A 24,147-nucleotide genomic window follows, 5' to 3' on the forward strand; every position below is an offset into this window, starting at 1 on the left:
CTTTTAAGGAACCCGAAGGTTCATTGCCGCCCTCACATAAGCCCGCCATCGGTCCCTATCCTGTGCAAGATTAATCCAGTCTCTATCATCATACCCCATCTCCCTCAAATCCATTTTAATATTATCCTCCCATCTACGTCTCGGCCTCCCCAAAGGTCTTTTTCCCTCCGGTCTCCCAACTAACAAAATTATTACTATTTTTTAATTGTATAAAGAATCTCTTTATGGTAGGCACGGAAACCTTTTGCACAGGTTATAACCAAACTTACGCTGATAAAATGTTGTAGAAGATCTAAATACAGGCTGTTTCGTTATTGTGTACCTTAAACATGTGAATCGTATTATACATTTCAAACAGACAAAAAAATGTCATATGAACTAATTGTCTATACGACTTAGTTACAGAGATATGACAGAGAGAAGGTATCAATGAAAGATGTTGTTCCTAACCATATAAATTTTTATTGCTCCAGTTTGTTTTATCATAGTAGGTGTTCAAAATATCCACCATTACAATCGCAGCATAGGCATACCCGTCTATACCATGGACTCTTCGATTTTGGGAGAAGAGAGCACAGTTCCGAATTCCAGCACTAATAACTCCGCAATTTATTGGCACAAGTGTTCTCGGGTGGGACGTCCTCCAGCATACACCAGATCCATTAGATAACCGAATAATAAAAAATCACAAGGTGTAAGATCGGGTGATCTCGCCGGCCACAGGACAGGTCCATTTCTCTCAATCCCTCGTCCTGGAAATTTCATGTCCAAATGTTTGAGATAATGTGTAGCGCACGTACGGGCAGCAGCACATAAATTCAGTCGTGCCGCCTCGAAATAAGATTCATATTAGTACGTTCCTCATTAGAATTTCGTCTCCCATTGTGAGGAAATCTGTAACTAAGCCGTTTAGACAATTAGTTCGTATGACATTTTTTATTTGTTTACAGGTGTATAACCATTTTGTATGTGGAACGTAAACAGTGGCGCTAAGATCTTACGTTGTTACTCTGTGCGAGAGAGAAAGACATAAACTATAACTACAATAAGAGAGCGATCGTACTGCACAGGTGACATAACAGCGGCGCGCTGTATTAGTACAAGTGACTGCCGTTTCACAAACAGAATGGTCGGGTAATATAATTATGTTTAAGGTACGTACACAATAACGAGAAGTCCTTGTAGCCAAAGAACGAAAAGACGAACAAATAGAACACATTTCCATGCCTTTTGTTTTTTTAGTAGGTTATTTTACGACGCTTTATCATCTTAGGTTATTTAGCGTCTGAATGAGATGAAGGTGATAGTGCCGGTGAAATGAGTCCGGGGTCCAGCACCGAAAGTTACCTAGCATTTGCTCATATTAGGTTGAGGAAAAACCTAGAGAAAACCTCAACCAGGTAACTTGCCCCGACCGGGAATCGAACCTGGGCCAACTGTTTTCGCGGCCAGACGCGTTAACCGTTAATCCGCAGGTGTGGACACTCCTTATGTTAGATTAACATTCTAACAAAGTATGGAATTCAGTCACCTCTTTCTGTTTGACCTTGTCCAACGCTTCCATAATGCGACGAATGGGCGTCGCTCTCAGGAACTCCGCAAGTATCACGGAGTCGTTCGTTCTGCAGCCCAGAACTTCTCCGAGGTGGAAGGCTAGCCGTTGTGGGTCCTCATCCATCGCCCAGGAGTTCATGGCTGATCCGCTCTGAGAGATGGCGTGGTGAAACAACCCTGTGCGACATTCAAATAACACAGAACTATCAGATTGACTCATTGATACACCGTTCTAAATTCTGCGGTCCGATATATGGGATTGTATTGTATTGTATTTATTAACATTCCATGGTATTCATACATGCTTACAGCTAGAATATGGAACAAGTCAAAAAACTTAATACTATTATAAAATCTTAATTTATAGTCACAGTCTAGATGAAATATATACAGACGAGATTTACAATATAGTCTACTGGTACAACACAAAGTTTTAGTATCAATTTCATGAAGTGTTATTGAATGTCATGAATTCACCTACAGAATAGAAGGCGTGAGAAATTAGGTACTTCTTTAATTTGGCCCTAAATAATTTTATGTTTTGAGTTTCATTTTTTATATCGATAGGGAGGCTATTAAAAATTTTTACTGCAATATAACGCACTCCTTTTTGATAGCACGATAGACTTGCCGATGGAGTATGAAAGTTATTTTTTGACGTGTATTTATGCTATGAACTGTTGAATTAGTTACAAAGTTTTCACGATTACATACGAGGAAGACTATTAATGAAAAGATATACTGACAAGCCATGGGCATTATTTGTAGTTTTTTGAAAATAGTCCTACACGATTCCCTAGATTTGGCACCTACTATTATTCTAATTACTCTTTTTTGTAATAGAAATATATTGTTACTATCTGTGGAATTTCCACAGAATATTATTCCAAAACTCATTACCTCAGGGGGATAAGAAGCAAGAACGGTCAGTCTTGACCTGTGAAATAAATCCATGTGGTAAAGTTAACATAGAGGAGGTTGGCCTAAAATAACATACTAGGGCAAAATGACATACCACAATAATTATCACGAGAAATATCTTGTAGTGCCTTCAAATTTCCATATATGAGGGAGAGTCAAAAAGTAACCTTAATAATATTGTTTTATTAATTGAATATGTACAATAAGACTACAAACACTTCATCACTTTTCAACATAGTCCTCACTATGTTCAGTGGAAGTGTTCCTGTTATACAGGCGTTATATACGGGCTATTCCATCTCAAATCGACCGAAATATAGAGAAAATTGAGCTTGCGATTTTTAAATACGATGAAACCTTTTCTGTCCGTTGACAACTGTGATACAATGCTTTGTGCAAAGTTTGAGGCATCAGAACTTCATAGTGTTTACATGAAAATTATTTAAATTTATCGTATTTTCATAAAGTTAGCAACTTTAAACTGTTGTGGCTCCGAAACCCTTTCACCCAATGGTCAAAATCATGGTTTATTTTGATGCTGAGAAATTAAAGTTTATATTGACATGTAAACAGATTTTCTTACTTTTTATGGAAATGGAGAAATTTAGATTTTTCTTCATTAAGACGCCTTTGCCCACGAAAAAATATTTTTAAAATATATGGTTAGATTCCATGCATATAGAGTGTTAGCTGGGAGACCGGAGGGAAAAAGACCTTTAGGGAGGCCGAGACGTAGATGGGAGGATAATATTAAAATGGATTTGAGGGAGGTGGGGTATGATGATAGAGACTGGATTAATCTTGCACAGGATAGGGACCGCTGGCGGGCTTATGTGAGGGCGGCAATGAACCTTCGGGTTCCTTAAAAGCCATTTGTAAGTAAGTAAGTATGGTTAGATTCCGCATTGAAAGTACAAATAAACACATATTTTTTACTGGTGCACCGTTGATAAGAAAGTAGGCCTATTGAAAATATCAAATAAAGAAAATAAATATTACGCGGGTGAACTAACCAGCTGACTGTAGGTAGTCGAGACAAGCAAGGCCAGGAGACAAACACGTGATGTGTCGTCTAGCAGTCATGGCTGGGCTAGTTTTATCACAAGTTTTCATAAACACAGGAGTAAAATGACGCCCAATTCTCGCTTATCCTCAGCTCTCAGCCAGTGCTTGGGGTACTGCGCAGTTCATGTCTAGGCGTGTGAAAATAATTTATTTAATATCCTCGAAACTTATTGCCGAGCCACTAAGCAAACAATGCCGAATTCCTCTTAATAATACAAGGTTTTTCTCAATATTTTTTACATTTTTACAAATGGGCAAAAAGCCTAAAAGTAAGTAAAATCAGATTATCTGTCTCTCTGTATACAATAAAACTAAGTATTATTTCTTCTCATAACCTACTAAATGTCAGCTTCAAAATGAGCTCCCGTTCAATGTTCTGCAGTAAATGGTTCCAGAGTTCTGAGCGCTGAAAGAGGCTTGTTTTTATAAAATACGCTAAATTTGTCGCTCAATAGTACGAAAACCGTTTGACTTTCGATAGTATATTTTTGAAAATGCACTCTCCTCAGCACCTTGTATAAATAGGGAAAAAATTAGAGTATTAAAAAAATGCGAGGTTTTTTACCGATCGATTTCATATGGAATAGCCCATACATGTACTATGTGAGTCTAATTTGTTATTTATATAGGCCTATTAAGGTTAATTTTTGACTCAGCCTCATATATTTGTCTGTATCCAATTTTTACTCATTTGATAATTATTAAGTAGTAAAGGTACCGGTAATTAAATATTTAATATCAATTCTGTAATAGTATGTTACGATAAAAGGTCGGGAAGTGCCTTTTACAAAACCAAGGAAAAATTTGAAAAACGAGCAGAGTGAGTTTTTCAATTTCCGAGATTTTGTAATGCACTTCACCCATAGAATACCTTCGGACATGGCGGACAGCATGTGGAAGTGCACACAGGAGCCGCCTGAACTCGATCCGAAGATGGTGACATTGCCGGGATCCCCACCGAACTGGGCGACATTCTGCTGTACCCAGCGCAAAGCCATCACCTGGTCCTTCAGTCCATTGTTGCCAGGAATCACAGAGTCTCCCGTGCTCAAGAACCCTGAAAAAAAGGAAGATTCTTAACTGCCAGTCAGTCCACCGCTATGGACTAACGGTTAGCATGTCCGACCGTGAAACGAGTTGCCCCGGGTTCAAATCCTAGTTGGAACAAGTTATATGAAATATGAAAAACCTGAAATCCCATAAGGGCAACGGCCTCCTACAGGAATGTAGGGTGAGCTGAAGGACTAAACACATAAATTATACAAACTTAACACTCACATAAAACTGTATAAACTGAACACATAAATTATACAGTTTGAACACACAACTATACACAATAAACATTATGTGGATGTTTTATTTTCCCCTAGATTTTTTCCCTTATCCGATTGTAGCAGATTTGCTAGGTAACTTTTGGCGTTGGACTCCAGATTCACTTCGCCTTCGTTAATTTCAACCCGGTGTACCCCCGATTTATAACTTGTGTTGGGAAGGCCCGTGGTGCAGGTAACACAGGGGGTTTTCTCCGGAAGTTCCGGTTCCCCTGTGGCATCTCATCTCATCTCATCTCATCTCATCTCATCTCATCTCATCTCATCTCATCTCATCTCATCTCATCTCATCTCATATCATCCCATCCCATCCCATCCCATCCCATCCCATCCCATCCCATCCCATCCCATCTCATCTCATCTCATCTCATCTCATCTCATCTCGGGTGTAGCGTAGACCAGCCTCCTATGGCGCACCCTGGGCAACGTCTCTGTTGGTAAATTGGTTCACATAACTGGCTTCATATGTGTGAGTGACGTAAATCAAATACCCGCCATTAGTAAAAAAAAATCAACTTCATTTTTTCAATCATCTTTAAATATTTTCAGGTAGACTGGGATTGTAGGAGATTTAGTACCGTGATATGCATAAAAATGGGATCAAATCAACACTTATGGTTGTTGTCTGCCGTACCTCACAGATGGGGATGAATTCGAGGACCTGGCACCAGGGTAATATTTTCCGAGATCAGGCGGTGTCAGGGCACTTTTATTTTGTTTTACTTGGTTATTTAACGACGCTGTATCAACTACGAGGTTATTTAGCGTTGATGGAATTGGTGATAGTGAGATGATATTTGGCGAGATGAGGCTGAGAAATCGCCATAGATTACCTGACATTTGCCTTACGATTGGGGAAAACCTCGGAAAAAACCCAAGCGGGAATCGAACGCTTGTTCGAGCGTAACTCCAGATCGACAGGCAAGTGCCTTAGCCGATAGAGCTACGCCGGTGTCTTCAGGGCACTTTTATAATTTTCATATTTTGCATTTATATAAAGTCATATTTTATTCATATTAAAACAATTTTACTTCGTAGACCTAACAATTTCTATATCTAGATTTGAACCCATGACATTTCATTAATATTCCTGCGGAAATTGTGGTGATGATGATGGTAGTGGTGGCGGCGGTAGTGGTGGCGATGATAATGATGATGATGAAGGTGACGACGAAAACAACTACCGGTATTGCCGAATTCAAAGAGCAGGACACTTTTTTGTTTAGAAATCCACAAATGCTGACAGATATTTTGAAGAGATGAGACAAAGCATTCGCAATGAGTTTAGCTTGATATTTGTCTTGCAGTTAATAAAAATGTCGGGGAAAAACCAAACCACGTAAAAAACTGAAGCGGGATTCAAATCCAAGCTCGATGGAATGTCAGCGCCCTAGCAATGTAGCCACAGACGCGATGCCTACTACTACTACTACTACTACTACTACTACTACTACTACTACTACTACTACTACTACTACTACTACTACTACTACTTGCTTAGTGTGTAGATCCTTACCTAGCGGTCCCAGACGGTAGTTGATGGTGACAAGCACCACACCCTCTGCCACCAGATAGTCTGGTCCGTATATCCAGGAGTTGCCGTCCCCAATGGAGAACCCGCCTCCGTGTATCCAGACCATGACAGCATGCAAGAACCCGTTAGACTCTCCTGGAAGCTGAAACATTACAGCAAGTGCATCAGGGACGATCTTCTTGGTCGGGATAATGCGAAGCATGGGCATTTAGTGAAGCTTTGGCGAGCGAAAAGCTAGCTGCATAATGCTTAGAGACAATATTGAACATTCGGTCCTGCAGGAATGAAAATGAATCTACCACATCGTTCTTCTGTTTGTCGCTTGTTTTTTTACAGTTTTTTTTTTTTCCCCATTCGCAGACAAGGTGACACATGATTTTTAAATTGTCCACTCTTTTCATCCAAAATTTGTGAAATTTAAACTACGTAAACAGGCCTACAATACTATCATCTGTATAAAATTTGGTGCCATTAGGGCTAATAGTTTTGGAATTAGATTTTTAAAAATATATTTTATGTAGATATTATATTGAAGGGATATCAGAATCAAATGAGAGGTGAAAGGGAGAGAAATCAGTAGCGAAATTATGTGAATTGGAAACTAATATGGAGCAGTGTTGTGGAGCTGGGAGTAGCAATAGGGGTATTCAAAGTGTAGTAGTATTTTAGAATATAAGTATATGGAAAGAAGCAATAAAAGGGGGAATTAGGGGGTAGAAACGAAGAGAAAGAAATGTGTAAATAAATATAGAAGAGAATAGTAGGGAAGTAATAAATGATGTGTTGTAAAACAGAGAAAATGAAAATGTATACAGAAAATTGGCAAAATGGCTAGGAAAGAGGGAATAAGAGTAGGCGGATTTGAGAATCGAGAGGAAAATATAATAATAATGCAAAAAATTAATGAAAGGAATATGCAATATGTAATAGGAAAGAAGGTAACGGAAGGGAGGCAGTCTAGTTAGGAGGAAGAAGAGAATAGATAGATAGATAGATAGATAGATAGATAGATAGATAGATAGATAGATAGATAGATAGATAGATAGATAGATAGATAGATAGATAGATAGATAGATAGATAGATAGATAGATAGATAGATAGATAGATAGATAGATAGATAGATAGATAGATAGGTAGGTAGGTAGGTAGGTAGGTAGGTAGGTAGGTAGGTAGGTAGGTAGGTAGGTAGGTAGGTAGGTAGGTAGGTAGGTAGGTAGGTAGATAGGTAGATAGATAGATAGATAGATAGATAGATAGACAGGCAGGCAGGCAGGCAGGCAGATAGATAGATAGATCGGTGGGTGGGTGGGTGGGTGGGTGGATGGATGGATGGATGGATGGATGGATGGATGGATGGATGGATGGATGGATGGATGGATGGATGGATGGAAGGACGGACGGACGGACGGACAGATAGAGAGAGATAAAGATTAAAAAAATCGTCTGTCCTCCACTGAGGGTGACCACAAGGATCCAGAATGCAATAATACAATAATAAATTTACAAATAAAGTTGAAGATTAAAATAAAAATTAATACAGTGTTATTAACAAGTGAAAGAAAAATTAATTTAATAAGGAACTTTGCAACACGTTGCATTTCGTATTATCAAAACTACTGGACGTATGAAAATCTTATTTGACAAAAATTGTTCGCATTGACTTGATATATTACTTCTGTGAATTAATGTAATAGATTTTCTTCCACCCTGTATATAATGGACATGAATGTTCGCTTAATCGCAGGCAGTTATATATTAACACTTTTATTTGTAAAATGTCTTAGTTTTTATTGTAATGTTGTACAGTTATAATGTAAGAGTATATCAGTGTCTTGTGTAAATATTAATAATAACATTATAATCATTGTACTCGTAGGCTTATAAGTGGAAGTTTGTCGAGTCCTTGATCTTTATTTTTATAGGCAAAAGCAGTTGTCGAGAAATTAAGTATCATCACAAGTTTGCAAAATCCAACATTTTATTAACAAAGTGAAATTACTGCAAATATAAAGCATAAAGATAATATCGTTATCTTATCTTACCTGACATTTCGCATTGTTTCTTTGTGTTTTGATGTCAATTTGCAGCTGGTTCATGAACTGTGAATTATCAAGATTAGTGTGCTGTGTCTAGTCATCTTGAGGTCGGTCAGTCATTTTTATGTTGCTGAGAATTCCTCCAATTCCGTAAGATTCTAATGGATTTTTGGTAGAAAGATTTTCTGCATACTTCGTTATTTCTCCCTCCAATTTTTATTCCATCGTAGCCCCAGTGTGAATATCATTTGGAGTTTAAAACATCAATTGGCAGCAATAAAACACTTCAAATTGGGGCATTGTACATTTACTAATATGTCAAAGGAAATTATTTAACTTTATTGTATTTCCTTCCGATTTTTATCATCTAGGAAGTCAAACACAAAGACAGATTTAACATTTGGTATAGTTTCATTACAGTTCTGTTGGTAGCTCAGTTGTTAGAGCGCTGGCTTACGACTACACAGATCCGGCGATGGTGGACTTGTATTTGTGATGGACAAAGCCACAATCCTCCTTTCATTATCATATCTGGAAAAATAGGACATCCCCTTTATTTGCGTGACGTCGAAGCCGCCGTCCGCAGCAATATGTTCCTTGCGGTTTGTCAAAAAAAATGGTAGATTGCAGTAGTGGTGGGTTCTAAACGACTCGCAATTCTCTATAAGGCCGGGAATACACTGGAGCGCCACGTCAGTAACGCGGCAAAACATGTATTGCGCGGAATAAATTGTGCACTCTCGAACAAGCGGTGCGCACGATCGAACCATCTGAGTAGCGCGCAAGCCTCGAACACCTTTCTAGTTCCATTCTAGCTCCCGCGATGCACGATCATGGAAAATGAGGAAGCTTTGCTAACTGCTATTTGCGCTTTGGTAGTAATAGCATACATTTTCAACAGAAAGAAACGTAAACCTACGGAGCTGTGCAAGAAGCGGCTAGGGAGTAATTTGTTGAGTGCTATAAACTTTCAAGAAATCAGCTGCCAATATAAAAAACCTTAGGACTACTAGGATGATTTCCACCAATTATGGAGAATTATCGATGAAAATTGGGCCAAACTTTAAAAAATCAGCCACCAACATGCGAAAACCAATCTCAAGTCAAGATAGGACAGTATTTATTGTACTAAACTCAATTCTTTACTCAATTTCTTGAGATACTACTACCACCACTACCACTACTACTACTGCTGCTTCTATTAGTAGGCCTAATAATTAGTACTAGAGTACTATTGTTATTACTGCTACTACCACCATCTAAGTTTTACTATAAAATAATATCTTGTTTACGAACACCAAATATCTAATGCTTTAAGCGGAGTTTTCATGCCAGGAACTCAGAAAAATTTTTTATGTCGTCACAAGGACGTACTGGGTCGCGGATTTAAGGTCTTTTGCTCCAGCCGACATTAGCTTCAGTAATGATTTTTCATAATTTGGAGACTAAATTAGTAATTTCTTAGATCTGGAACTGTGACAAGACAAACCTAATTAGTGACCCAGAACAATCATAAAACGAGATATCAAATGCGTAGTTGGCACTTAATGTGTTATGATCCTTCTCAGATCGCGGGTAATTAATAACTCGAAAACTGACTCTATATTAAATAGAAGACAGGGCACAGTTTGCAGCAGTTGATTGCGAAAGCCCTTAGTTTAGTGTGAAAGAAGTTAGTTCACTTCAAATAATTGACCCGAAGAAACGGGAATGAAGAAATGTTCTGGAAGAAATGTGAAGTATCAAATCGAATACTCATGTGCTCTGCGACTTCAATTAACGATTTCCGTCTCTACTGAAAGAAATTCCCCACCGCATGAAACTGCAAATAATGTCAAAGTTAAAAAATGTTATCAGCCGTTTGGTATAAGAGTTTCCTTAAATATCTAGAGCGGAAGAGATAGTGACTAATACAGGCTAAGCAAATGTCTTGTGATTTGCACTTTTCTCCGGAAGCATCAGGAAAGGAATCAGTTTGCAATATCTGATTCTGAGTGCTTGGCATAAATAGATGAGGAAAGGTAATGGAACAGCAAAATGTACATTTATTGCTTCATCAGTTCAAATGATTCCTTACTGTAAACTGTGTGTGTCAATATTAGAACAAAGTAAGCATGCTGTACAGAAATTACTTACTTACTTACTTACAAATGGCTTTTAGAGAACCCGCAGGTTCATTGCCGCCCTCACATAAGCCCGCCATTCGTCCCTATCCTGAGCAAGATTAATCCAGTCCCTACAATCATATCCCACCTCCCTCAAATCCATCGGTCTCCCCAAAGGTCTTTTCCCCTTCGGCCTCCCAACTAACACTCTATAATATGCATTTCTCGATTCGCCCATACGAGCTACATGCCCTACCCATCTCAAACGTCTGGATTTAATGTTCTTAATTATGTCAGATGAAGAATACAATTCGTGCAGTTCTGCGTTATGTAGCTTTCTCCATTCTCCTGTAACATCATCCCTCTTGGTCTCAAATATTTTCCTAAGCACCTTATTCTGAAACACTCTTAGCTACCAAATCTCATAAACTTATTCGTTTGCTGTTGTCGTATCATAGAATCAGTCCCATTCCGAGGTTTATGTTGGGATTTCATAACAAGCTGTGTTTTACGGCGATGGGTTGTTAGCCCTCCGCCCAACCCTCAAGCTAGAGGACCACCTCTTATCGACTGTCCAAGATTAATAATTATAATCCATGTTGAATCTTTCGTACATTACTTTTAACATTTGAATATAAATAATTGATTAAATGGCGATCTTACTCGTGTTAATTATGTAAGCATGTGCGGCTTACAGCTGTTTCGGTGCTACTTGACACCATCCTCAGAGCCTTCTGTGACTCAACTCTTCATCACACGAACGCACCCACACAACAGGCAGCGAAGCTGAGATGAGGCCAAGACACAGAAGGCTCTGAGGATTGTGTCAAGTAGCACCGAAACAGCTGTAAGCCGCACATGCGTACATAATTAACACGAGTAAGATCGCCATTTAATCAATTATTAATAATTATAATTTTCCAGAAGTATTGAAACATATCGTCTTTCATAAACACGTAGCTACGCCAATTTTATTGTATAGAAAATAAAGTTTTATATATATATATATATATATATAAACATATCTGTCACGAAATCTGATTTGTGGGATCGATATTCTGTTAAGGGGAATGTGGGGAAAAATGCAATCAATTACAAGTATTTTACCACTAATGCAGTTTTCATTATACAAAGTTGCAATTCTGCACGCACATTTCAAGTTCTGTGAGCTATATACTGGTATTAACAACATCCGTATAATAGTCTAGAAATCACTGTATATAGACGGCATGTCAAAAACTATTTTTTTTTTCAGTGAGAAGATTGATGATTTTTTCCGTAAAAATCTCTAAACTTTACTTTTACAGTTCCACAATGCGTACTTTTTATACGTCCTATAAGGGATTTATACCTAGAATAACTATATGGTGATTTTTATTAAGATCTTGTAATATAAGTGTCCCGCCTTCATTAAATTTATTAGGTGAAATTTGGCTATTAAATAGTTCCAAATAATAATTATTAATAATTACAAAACAATAACTAAATTAATTAGATCCTTCAAAATCGGGGAACAAAAAATTAGCATCAACCAAAATAATAATAACCATAATTGTTATTATTTCAATGCGAAGGTAAAAATAAAGAAATTATCTACACGATTTGATTTTGGTCTACATTAAATGTAGGGCTGCAGATTAAAGAAATCTTAGTTAGGTCCACACAATCAACAAGACGACTGTTGTGGGAGTGAATCGGATTTTTAAAGAATTCTGGGTGTTTTATACTAGCAAAGGTAAATAACTTTATCGGTAAGTAAATGGGGTTTTATTACGGAGAAGATTTTTAGATCTTTCAACAATGTGTTGAGATAAGATTCCTCGTATGTTTCGGAGTTTCTTAAAAGTTCCATAATCAGTAAGCAATTTTAAAATGTCAAGTAAATCTAATCTTAACACGCGGTTGGAAAACCCAAAATCTTCATGACCCAATCGCACGAAGGCAAGAAGGACAATATTAAAAATAATAATTTAAGCGTTTTGTGATCTTCCTTTGTTTAATTTTCTCGCGAATTTGTATTTGTAGTTTTTTGTGCAATTCTGTTGTCTTCTATTCTTCCAATATGCGTTAGCAAATTTCTCTGATGTCCAGATATCAAGCAGGTTAAAAATAGTCTATTTCTGATTTCTTCATTCCTAATGCGGTCTATTATTTATTTTATATCGTGTTATTGTTCATAGGAATTTCACTTCCGTGACTTGTATGTTTTGTATTTCGGTTAGAGACCAAAATTCAACGTCACAGAGTGGAGTCGGAACTGCCATTACCTTGTATAATCTGAGATAAGGTTTTAATGTTATAAGTAGCTTTTCTTTTAGAGTTCTTCTAATAGTGCTGCCTAGATATGAAAATTTTTGCTGTAGCTATTTTCCTAGAAGTGCCAGTATTTTGTTTTGTTTGTGGAGGTACATAAATTGTAATGTTATTGCTAGAATCTGCAGTACTTGCAGGACTCTTTGCAAATTATTTTTGAAGTCTGTTATTAAAGTTTGTGTGCAAGTATAAGATGTTGATGTTGATGATGATGATGATGATAATAATTATAAAAATAATTATTATTAATTTATTATTATTATTATTATTATTATTATTATTATTATTATTATTATTAAAAGAAAATTGAAGCAGATTACTTATTCCTACAATAACAAATGTCAGAACAAAATTAGAAATTGAAACAGTCATTTATACAGGCTTCTAAGTTGAGACACTCATTCTGCCTTTAGTTTTCCTAAGGCGCTACGAAAAATATCTGGATGAGTTGTAAAAGAAATGGGCCACCGATATACACAGCCCTAGCCCTATTACAACACCTTTCGAGCTTCTCTAAATGTCTTGCATTATTAAAACAATTATGAAAAAGAATGGAGCATGTGAAATGAACAGACAGAATGAGAAATGAAGCTGTGTTGGAAAGAGTTAAACCCCTTTGATTTGATTACCCCCCTTTGATTTGATTACCTGGTTGGGGTTTTCCGAGGTTTTCCCCAACCAAAAGGCAAATGCCGGGTAATATTTTGGCGAATCCTCGGACCTCACCTCATCTCACTACATCTCGCCAAAATATTGTAAAAAAATGCACAAAATTGTAAAAATTGTAGAAAATTACTAAATTGTAAAACTATAAAAATTGGTAAAAATTGTAATTGTAATATTGTAAAATTTTGACTTGTTCCACATCTTAAAGCTTCATTGCTCATGTAAGATTTATGGAATAAAATAAATGAATGAATGAATGAATGAATGAATGAATGAATGAATGAATGAATGAATGAATGAATGAATGAATGAATGAATGAATGAATGGGTGAAGAAAGAACGATGCTGAAACAGATCAGGACGAGAAAAGGGAATTAGTTGTGTCACTGGCTGAGAAGAAACTGCCTACTGAAGGATGCACTGGAAGGAATGGTGAAGGGGAGAAGAGTTCGGAGCAGAGGAACGTATGAGATGATAGGCAACATTAAGATATATGGATCATATGCGGAGACTAAGAGGAAGGCAGAAAAGGGGAAAGACTGGAGAATGCTGGGTTTGCAGTACCCAGGGGAGTCAACTGTCCGAAGATACAGTAGGTCTCAACCTCACAAGTGATACCAACAAGGCACCACTCATGAGGCAACTAAACCAGGAGATAATTGGGTAGGATGGCCAGTTCCTTTCCCCCTCCATTGCATACATCGCCGAGTAGCTACATATTACACTAGTCAGACTTCATAATATATTATAGAACATACAACAATATGACTGTAAATTAAATGGTAAGAGTAGAAGTAAATAATAATAATAATAATAATAATAATAATAATAATAATAATAATAATAATAATAATAATAATAATAACCAGTAATAGTACTACTGCTATTAATATAATAATAATAATAATAATAATAATAATAATAATAATAATAATAATGATAATAATAATAATAATTTATTTATTTATTTATTTTATTTACTTATATTTAATGTGCTGTACAACAGCCAGAGGCCAATTACAGTTTAGCACAAACAATATGACAAAAACATTGGCAATAATTTACAACAAAAGTACAAAGAAATAATTAAATTAATGGCAATTAATTAAAATGATAATTACAAATGAAATAATAGAATCATAAATGAAGAATGGAATAATATAAAATAGTATTACAAAGATATACAAGATATTATAATAATAATAACAATAATAATGACAACATCCTGAGGTAATTTGAATATTTATCCAGTTATAATTCTGATAAACTTAAAAAAATTGGAAATCTGAAACAACTACTATTAATAACGGGAATTATTACGACATTACTCGGTAAGGAATTTCAAATTCGAGGAACCTTTACAGTGGATGAAGATGAATATGAGGATGTTTGGCGGGAGGGTATGGATATTGAGGCGTGTTGTGATCGTGTGTCTAGGTTATGGTGGGTGGATAAATTCTGAAAATGGGAGCAGGATAAGGGTGGAGAAATGCACTATACGAAAAAGTAGGGAAAGACAGTAGCTTTTTCTACGATATTTCAGATGGAGCCAAGGCAACATTTCGAGGGATGAGCTAGACGATAAGCCCTGCGGATATTGCAGACGAAACGTACGAAAAACAAACAGACCTTCGGATTGGGACAAGTGGCCAGTCTGTTTGAAGTTCACAAAAATTCTTACACCCGACCTCATGTTCTCTTACAAGGACGCGTTATATATAATTTTTAAGTACTTTCCTCCCTAATTCCTATCTGAGCGACTTATTTGATTGACTGATGTTCATTTCCTAATAATTATTAATTCATTCATACAAATTGAGGCATCTGGTTGCATACTAAACAAATAGTACGGAAGATCGTTGGTTACCTTGGGTGTATATATGTTGAGGTATAGACAGTCCTCTTCTCCCTTGAATTCCTTTTTGAAGAGTTCCATCTGGGCGCACATGGGGCCCTCAACAAGAGCATCTCGCACTCCATTCCAACAGTCCGCTGGTTGTGGGGCCTTCACCGGTAACAGAAAGGTACAAACCAAATTGAATATACATAATATAATAATTCTCAGTTTTAAGCATCTTGTTTTCTTAAAATTAATTATTCACAGAAATATTGTGGGTGATCATTCAATATCTACTGAAAAAGGTTGTCAAATACATAACTTAAGAAAAATAGGCCTAGTGGATTTATGCGAGGCAAGCAAATCACCGCATTCTTGCTTTAAAATGTATGTAAATGTGATTGTCAATCCGTTACTCGTAACTATGAATTGTGAATAGTTAAGGCATTAATAGAAAATATTACTATAGGCGTGATACAGTAATAAAACACGGGAATTTTACTGGAAGCAAGTAAAGAGATAGGTTTGGAAGTAAATCCCGAAAAGACAAAGTATATGATTATGTCTCGTGACCAGAATATTTTACGAAATGGAAATATAAAAATTGGAAATTTATCTTTTGAAGAGGTGGAGAAGTTCAAATATCTGGGAGCAACAGTAACAAATATAAATAATACTCGGGAAGAAATTAAACACAGAATAAATATGGGAAATGCCTGTTATTATTCGGTTGAGAAACTTTTATCATCCAGTCTGCTTTCGAAAAATCTGAAAGTTAGAATTTACAAAACAGTTATATTACCGCTTGTTCTGTATGGTTGTGAAACTTGGACTCTCACTTTGAGAGAGAAACAGAGACTACGGGTGTTTGAGAATAATATTCTTAGGAAAATATTTAGGGCTAAGAGAGATGAAGTTACAGGAGAATGGAGAAAGTTACACAACACAGAACTGCACGCATTGTATTCTTCACCTGACATAATTAGGAACATTAAATCCAGACGTTTGAGATGGGCAGGGCATGTAGCACGTATGGGCGAATCCAGAAATGCATATAGAGTGTTAGTTGAGAGGCCGGAGGGGAAAAGACCTTTAGGGAGGCCGAGACGTATATGGGAAGATAATATTAAAATGGATTTGAGGGAGGTGGGATATGATGATAGAGAATGGATTAATTTTGCTCAGGATAGGGACCAATGGCGGGCTTATGTGAGGGCGGCAATGAACCTCCGGGTTCCTTAAAAGCCAGTAAGTAAGTAAGTAAGTGATACAGTAACTTGACTCAGCTTGGGCTGGTCACTTGAACACATTTTTGGGCTTTTTCTAAGGTTTGCCCCGGTTGTAAAGCAAATGTTAAGGGTAGATGTAGGTAAAGTTTTTCGGTACTACTCACACTTATGCTTGTTAAAGTTGTGAAATTGATTATTAATACTCGCTTACTACTTTCATAGAATTTTAAGATTATATTCTGACAAGTTTAACCTCTAGTCTGATAAATAAATTTAGCGATGTATCGTAAAATCAGTACTCCAGGAAATAAGGGATGAAGCTTGAGCCTATATGGGGTCTTTAAATCTGCAGCGTTGTACTAAAATATTTATATATCGAAAATAATTTATCAGATTTACATGAAACAAACACCATCTTGAACCTAAAGAATTAGAGTACAAAATGACATAAAATTTAAAAAAAAAATCACAAAATTGACCATTTTTGGCCATTGCAAGTGTCAAGTCAAAGCTCATAATTCTTTAATTATAGAGAATGTTTTTGTATTTAATTAAGTAACCAAACATTCATACTCTTTTTGGGTGTATAATAGGCCTACATGATTTGATTGAAGTATGTATTTTAATAATAGTTTAAGAAAATTAATATGTTAGTGTTATTATTCACAACATGTTAAAGGAACTGATCACCACGAAACATGTAGAACGTATAATCACAGTCTAGCATTTATAGTTACGAAGCTCAATACGTAGTAAATATGCATCCATAGATAGTTGCTAACCACTAGGATCGCTAATATCACTTCATTACAGACAATGCGAAATAATACCGGCACAGCCTATTGTTCCTAGCACCCTCGCAACTCAAGCTTCGTGACTGTATATACTAGACTGTGCTAATAATGAAACTTCTGTCACCTCCGTGACACATTCTTTTTTAATCATGTCTCTTGACATAATTGAACACTAACATGCAAACTTTATGCGCTTGTTCTAAAACGTACTCGAGATTTAACATGGCAACGTTAATGAATCAAGTTACGTCACATACGGGAAGTACCATCCTCTCCCTCACATGATTTTATGTCATTTCCAAGGCAAGTTACTCTCCATTTCTAACTAGAAATTCAAATTATGACGTAAGGACAGCAAGGATGTGGTGACTATAGATTATCAGTGTTATGTACTGAATTCTTTTCCGTTATTCATATTGATGTCGTGCGACATGCAAACGCTTAACGAGTGAAATATTATGTGAACGTACGAAAGAGTGTAATACGGCCCAATTTTTGTTGATAATACTGTTGACTTTCCTGTAAGATGAAGTGAGGTCAAAAGTTCTCTTTCTTTTATAGTACTGTAAACATGAAACGAGAAGAGCTAAAGCTGCCTGCACTGAGTTATTTAACTATCTAAAATGCTTTCTTGGTGTAAATGACACAAGAGGAAAAGACACTAATCCCTTTGTAAAACGCACATATTTTCTCGTTACAGGTTTGCGCAATACCTATTGTTTTAGTGTGTGCAGTATAAAAGAGACGTCACTGTGTGAGTCGGAATTTTGTGACACGTGAGGTGATGGAGTTGTGGACTTCGTACCTAGCTTTAGACGTGATTAAAGATAATGTGCACTTCAAATGAGGTAATGAAGATTTAGAGTACAAAGGTTTGCGAAAAAAGAGAAGCATTGCAAAACCCACTATTGTCATGTACCTAATACTTTTTCATTTCGTGATACAAAGGAGAAAATGAACGCATTGTTGAAAGTATGTTTTTAAATTTTGACTAAATCTAGTTTTTTGCGTTTCTGAATCCACAGTAGTATATTATGAAACAGGTTTATAATGTTATAGACTTTATTGCATGAATCAATATTTAGGAAACGAGCGAATATTATAAACGTGTTTCATAATAAGTGATATTTTTTGTACAACAGCATTATAAAACATTTAATAAAGAAATAACATATCCAATATTTTGAAATGGTGGGTAGTTCGATATCATGGTCTATGAAGAAAGGGGTTGCTATGACATCAACAATGTATTAAATATTATCATAGTCTAGTATATACAGTCACGAAGCTCATATGTAGGGAATATGCATCCATAGATAGTTGCTAACCACTAGGATCGCTACTATCGTCTCATCACAGACAATGCGAAATAGTACCGGCGCAGCCTATTGTTCCTAGTACCCTCAACAACTCAAGCTTCGTGACTGTATATACTAGACTGTGATATTATTTCACGACAAATCGTTGCATAATATTAATTTTATGCTCGACCATGCCGAAATGTACTAATTATACACCTGGTAGCAGTCCTTTAATGCATGTCATTAAAGTACACCTACTCATTAAAGTACAGGTCTTCAGCCAATGATAACTCAGCTTACATGTGTTCAGCCAATGACAAGTCAGCTTTGTACCGTTATAAAACCGCAAGTATCGATTATTCTCGGATATGCAATCGAAAGAGAATTAGCGAAAAGTCACGGAGGCTGGAAATCCAATACTGTCGCAGAAGGTTATATTCTGTTACTATAATAATTATCGTTAATTGTAAATAATATTCAAATAAATTCAATTTGTCATCTCGTTCTTCAATGTCGAATTCAATAATCAAGGTTATAATATTATAATATTATCAAGTTTAACGGGACTACGTCAAGGTCAATGACATTATTGTTCCTCGGAAAAAAATCAATACTTTCGCGTCTGCGCACATCTCACAATTCACGACCTAGAACAAGGTCACTTCCGATCTTGTCAGATACCTACAAATAAAATGTATACATCTGAATACCGGTAATTTCAAGCTAGAAATATGGTCGAGCATAAAAAGTCGTATGAAACTCGCCTATAATGGTAATTAAGAAGCTCGTATGAAAATTATGAAACTCGCTAGCGCTCGTTTCATAAATATCCATACTCGATTCTTAATTACTATCATTATAGGCTCGTTGCATAATGTACTATTACGACACAAGTTATGCTGTCATAAAAGAAGTAGCCTAATTGTTTAGGTTGATAAGGTCAATTGTTTTATTGTCATTTTATTTAAATGTCGCTTAATCTTTTCACACAACTATAGATATTTCATATGTTTATTTTTAATAGGGCTATCTATATTTTTAGGTAAGAAATATTGCATCTAAGGTAGTTAAATCCATAACTTGCTCAATTAAAACCATTACATTTTTTTCAATTACTTCATTGCATATCACTATTTTGGCTTCTCTAGGACTTAAATCAATAAAAACTATCATTTTTGTTTTATTTACAGATAGGCTATATTAAGTTTAAGACTGTATAGACTTTGGAGATCGTCTTCTGAATCTACAATTACGACTTGGTTATCGGCAAATCAAATGCAGTGGGAAGTGAAAAGACTTCTTTTTTGGCGCTAGGGGAACTTCATTTAAGTTAACCAAAACCATTATCCTTTCTCTTAAATTTTCTAATGAGGACATTAACAAAATTTGTTTAATGGTATTGAGAGATTCATTATCCATTTTACACAGTCACTTGTATAATACTACGTAATATTTTTTTTTACTTCATTTCATTACTCTTCAATGTACTTTCATCTCATGTTTCTCAGAAATCAAATTGTACTTTATTTTTTAATTTATCATTGTTCCGTATTCTCTCCGCAATCATATTGTATTTTTAATTTAACCTCTGCTTTGTATTCTGGATCCTAGTGGTCAGCCGTAGGTGTCGGCCAGATGTCCCAAATTGTGGAATTTGTTGTCGTATATTGATTTCATCAATATTTTACTTGAAACATTTTCAGGTGGCATCGTGCAAATAAATATTAAAAAATACAGATGAAAAGGACATCTTTCTCGAATCTCACCATTAATTTCTTTCGTCACTTTTTATTGTTTTCTTTTGTCAATTGTTATTTTTGTATTATAATAATATAACCTTTGCTCCGTTTTTGTTAGTGGGCTAGGAACACTTTCACCTTTTAACACCTCCCATAACTTAGTTGTATTACTTTGCCAAACGCCTTTTCATAATCTATAAACAGCTATATTATGTGTTTGTAAATTATAGGCTACTCCTTTTTCTTTCTGTGAGATGTTGCAAAGAAAACAGATAAGGCTACGTATTTTAACAACCTGTAATTTTTGTCACTTCACAATACGTTCCATTACTCTACAAGCTTCCTAATTTCTGCAAAGCAGAATATTTATTCTGATATAGCTAGTCTTCCACTTTTGTTTCCATTTTATCTTCATCGAATTTGATTCTTCTCAATGTGTCTTTCATGGGAGCAAATAGTCTAGGCCTATGTGATAATATGATGGTACGACATCTACTCTATAATGGGGATGCGGCAGAATTTTCCAGTTGTCCAATGTTTCCGACGGTGGCTTGGGCACAGTGACGATGGGCGTTATCCTGAAGAAGGATCTCCCTTTCGTGCCACGACGTGTCTACAGTAATGTTGACGATTTTTCAGAAAATTATAATAAATTACCTTTTTAATATCCCAGAATATTACTTTGCTTGCAGATGAATGAGGTTTTATTTTTTTAAGGGTTGAAGTTGGCTGCCTTAACTCCATGCTCCATCTCTTGAATTCTGGCTTTTCAGTAATATATCCACGTTTCATCCACGTCACAATTCTTGCCAGAAACTCATTTCCTTCAGTCAGATATTGAATCTTCACACCATTGCGTATCATAAACCTCAATTCTTTGTTCTAATATGTATGTTTGTCCTTCAAGATCCATAATGAAAAAAAAAAAAAAATTAGGTGAATGTAGAGTATCCAACGCCCACTGAACGAATATTTCACTTTTATCACTGCCATTGTTGCGCTATAATCATATATGCAAGGTAGGCTATAACAAAAACCTGAACTAACCAAACCTAACCTGTCAAAGAAGCAAGTTATACTAAATATGTGTAAAATTGGCCTATGTCTCTATAGTGGGTGGGACATAAGTAACATTGACCAAAAATTAATGACAGTTGAGACGATTATAGACAAATTAATGCATAGTTGACACATTTTCATGAACTTTTAATGCCGTATGTTTTTAATATTCACTTTCTTACCTTTCCGATTCATATTGTTATTTTTAGGCATTGGTGTAAAAACTTCGACTTTCTGGACGATTTTAATTCAGAACACTTGTTCAATCACTATTAAACATATCTAGCGGGTTACAGAAATTGGTTCGTAGAAGTGATGCCACATTGTTTTTAAATTATTTAATATACGTTTGCAGTTTTTATACTTACCGCTACAAGAAACCATGTTCCTGGCCGTTTTTGAGTCAGTGTGCGTACTTCAAGTGGACACATTACTTTTTACAACTATGTCAGGACACTTTATTATTTATATTGGTAGACTCTGTAGGTACCTTTGGGGAGGCCGAGACGTAGATGGAAGGATAATACAAAACTGGATTTGAGGGAGGTGGGATATGATGGTAGAGACTGGGTTAATCTTGCTCAGGATATGGACCGATGGCGAGTTTATGTGAGGGCGACAATGAACCTCCGGGTTCCTTAAAAGCCATTTGTAAATAAGTATTGGTAGATTCTGTGGGAAAATGACCAAAGTTGTCAATATATGTCCATCAAATATTGCACATATCCATCCACATCATTTTATGTTATAGCCAATAAATTGTCTCTTTAGTTGTTCCAAATCTCACGTATTATCGCCGCGGCCTCATGCTTAACATGCCGGCATCATACAATAACGTGCGGTGTGCTTTTAAAACATAATTTTGCCGACCGATTGTTGCTCTGTAGGTTTCACTCTAAGCGTCACGTTGTCACGTCTACTTCCTCGGTAAGAATAAGCACTAGTTTGTTATATTGTAAATGGTTATTATTATTATTATTATTATTATTATTATTATTATTATTATTATTATTATTATTATTATTATTATTATTTCATATATGAGTACGTTGACATTCTTGTCTCTTAATAATAACTCTTTAATAATAATTTTTAATCACATACCTTAATGTTCGTCCTCAGCACAAGATATTGCAACCTCGGTTTTAGTCCACGTGGATTAGACAAGTAGGTGTCGTTTAATAATGGAAACAGCTTATTGGTTGCAATATTGAAATTGAGGCGAGTGATTGGAGCGGCGACATAAGAAATTGAAAACAATAATGCAATTAAATTTCAAAGACCTGCCGAATATTATGCACGAGGCCGCTCAAAGACCTGCCGAATGTTAACCATGAGAGCGCGGCGATAATACATCTTATGCTTTCGAAGACAAGTTAGTTTTTTTTTGTGCTACCAGTGTTATCCCCGTTTGTAGTTTATTTTCTTGAAATGGCTGACTACACAAAAATGAAATTAATCCTATAAAAAATGAAACTTCCATTTTATGCGCTACACACAATACAGTATTGTTGTAGTCCCTCCCAAATTTATATCTGAATTAAAATACAAATTGTGTATTTTAAATATGTATGTTTATGAAATTGAATAAATTAATGGATGGATGGATGAAGATGGATAAAAGGGGAAATGGGGGAAAAAACTTAAAAGGTACGCGAACGCTCGAGAGATTGGGCTGAGAAGAAATGTCTATGTGATCCCCTAGTCTGCTGTCCATTTGTCTCACTCCAATTTTCGTCGTTTTAATTGGAGCAACGTTAGAGAAATTTAAAAGGTGAAAACCGAAAATGAACGTAACCTAATAGCTACCACATGAGGGATAATAACAAAAGCACAAAATAACAGCAACAGAGCAGAATCAGCGAAGATGTTAAAAGACTGATAGAACGAGAAAGAAAAGGGGTGCGCCGCAATCTTTCGCAATAGAAGAAATCTGAACCCTTGGACTGTGCGAGAGTCATTTCTGTAAGCTCGCCCGAAATATCCAAGGCGACACGCGAAAGCCAACGCTCCGATTTTCTTGAAGACTTTAATTTGGAAAATATCGAAATTTATATACGGAATTGAAGCTTGGAAGCAGAGTAAATAGAAAATTGGGCGAGAGGACCGCGTAGAAAACCACGCGACACGAAGCAAAAGAATTTACTTCAGACTTCTAAGTGGCAGATACTCATCTTTGTGCTATGAAATGGTACTAAGATAGCCTATTTATTGTGACAGTGATGGTCATGAAGAAGAAGATGGAAATTATTGAACATTCTTAACGCATCAAAAGAGTTTTCCAATTTTTATCTGTAGAATAAGTTTAGTTTAAACAATTTGTAATGTCTGTGAATGTGTATTAGAAATGTAGCCTACGGACATTAAATTAGGGCCTACGTATTGCATTTCGTTTTAGTGAATTAAGTTTTGAAAATTGAAGGATTCAGAGCCATAGTGGGCCAAGCGCCATTTATTAAAAACGGAGAAATCTAGGGTTAAAGTTAAGTGAATACCATAGTTTAATGAAGATTGACATATCATTTAGTTTTAATGTGTATACTTTATATTACTTGCTATATGTTTCCATTGAATTATGGTAACAACTTCATTTTAACCCTTGTTTTCTACGGTTTTAGTAAATGGCGCTTGGCCCACTATGGTTCTGAACCCTTCAATTTTC

General features: G+C 36.0%; 1 protein-coding gene across 1 annotated transcript in view; it reads right to left on the reverse strand.

Annotated features, from left to right (window-relative positions):
* Positions 1-24,147, reverse strand: part of LOC138691182 (esterase FE4-like) — a 48,128-nt gene that overhangs the window by 22,044 nt on the left and 1,937 nt on the right. The window contains exons 2-5 of the mRNA XM_069812960.1: positions 15,394-15,531; positions 6,388-6,547; positions 4,412-4,597; positions 1,532-1,731 (exon numbers count right to left, since the gene is read on the reverse strand). Coding sequence (XP_069669061.1) covers positions 1,532-1,731; positions 4,412-4,597; positions 6,388-6,547; positions 15,394-15,531 — 684 coding nt within the window. The remainder of the gene's footprint in view (positions 1-1,531; positions 1,732-4,411; positions 4,598-6,387; positions 6,548-15,393; positions 15,532-24,147) is intronic.

This window comes from Periplaneta americana, chromosome 16 (assembly GCF_040183065.1).
Source record: "Periplaneta americana isolate PAMFEO1 chromosome 16, P.americana_PAMFEO1_priV1, whole genome shotgun sequence".
Taxonomy (NCBI): Eukaryota; Metazoa; Arthropoda; class Insecta; order Blattodea; family Blattidae; genus Periplaneta; species Periplaneta americana.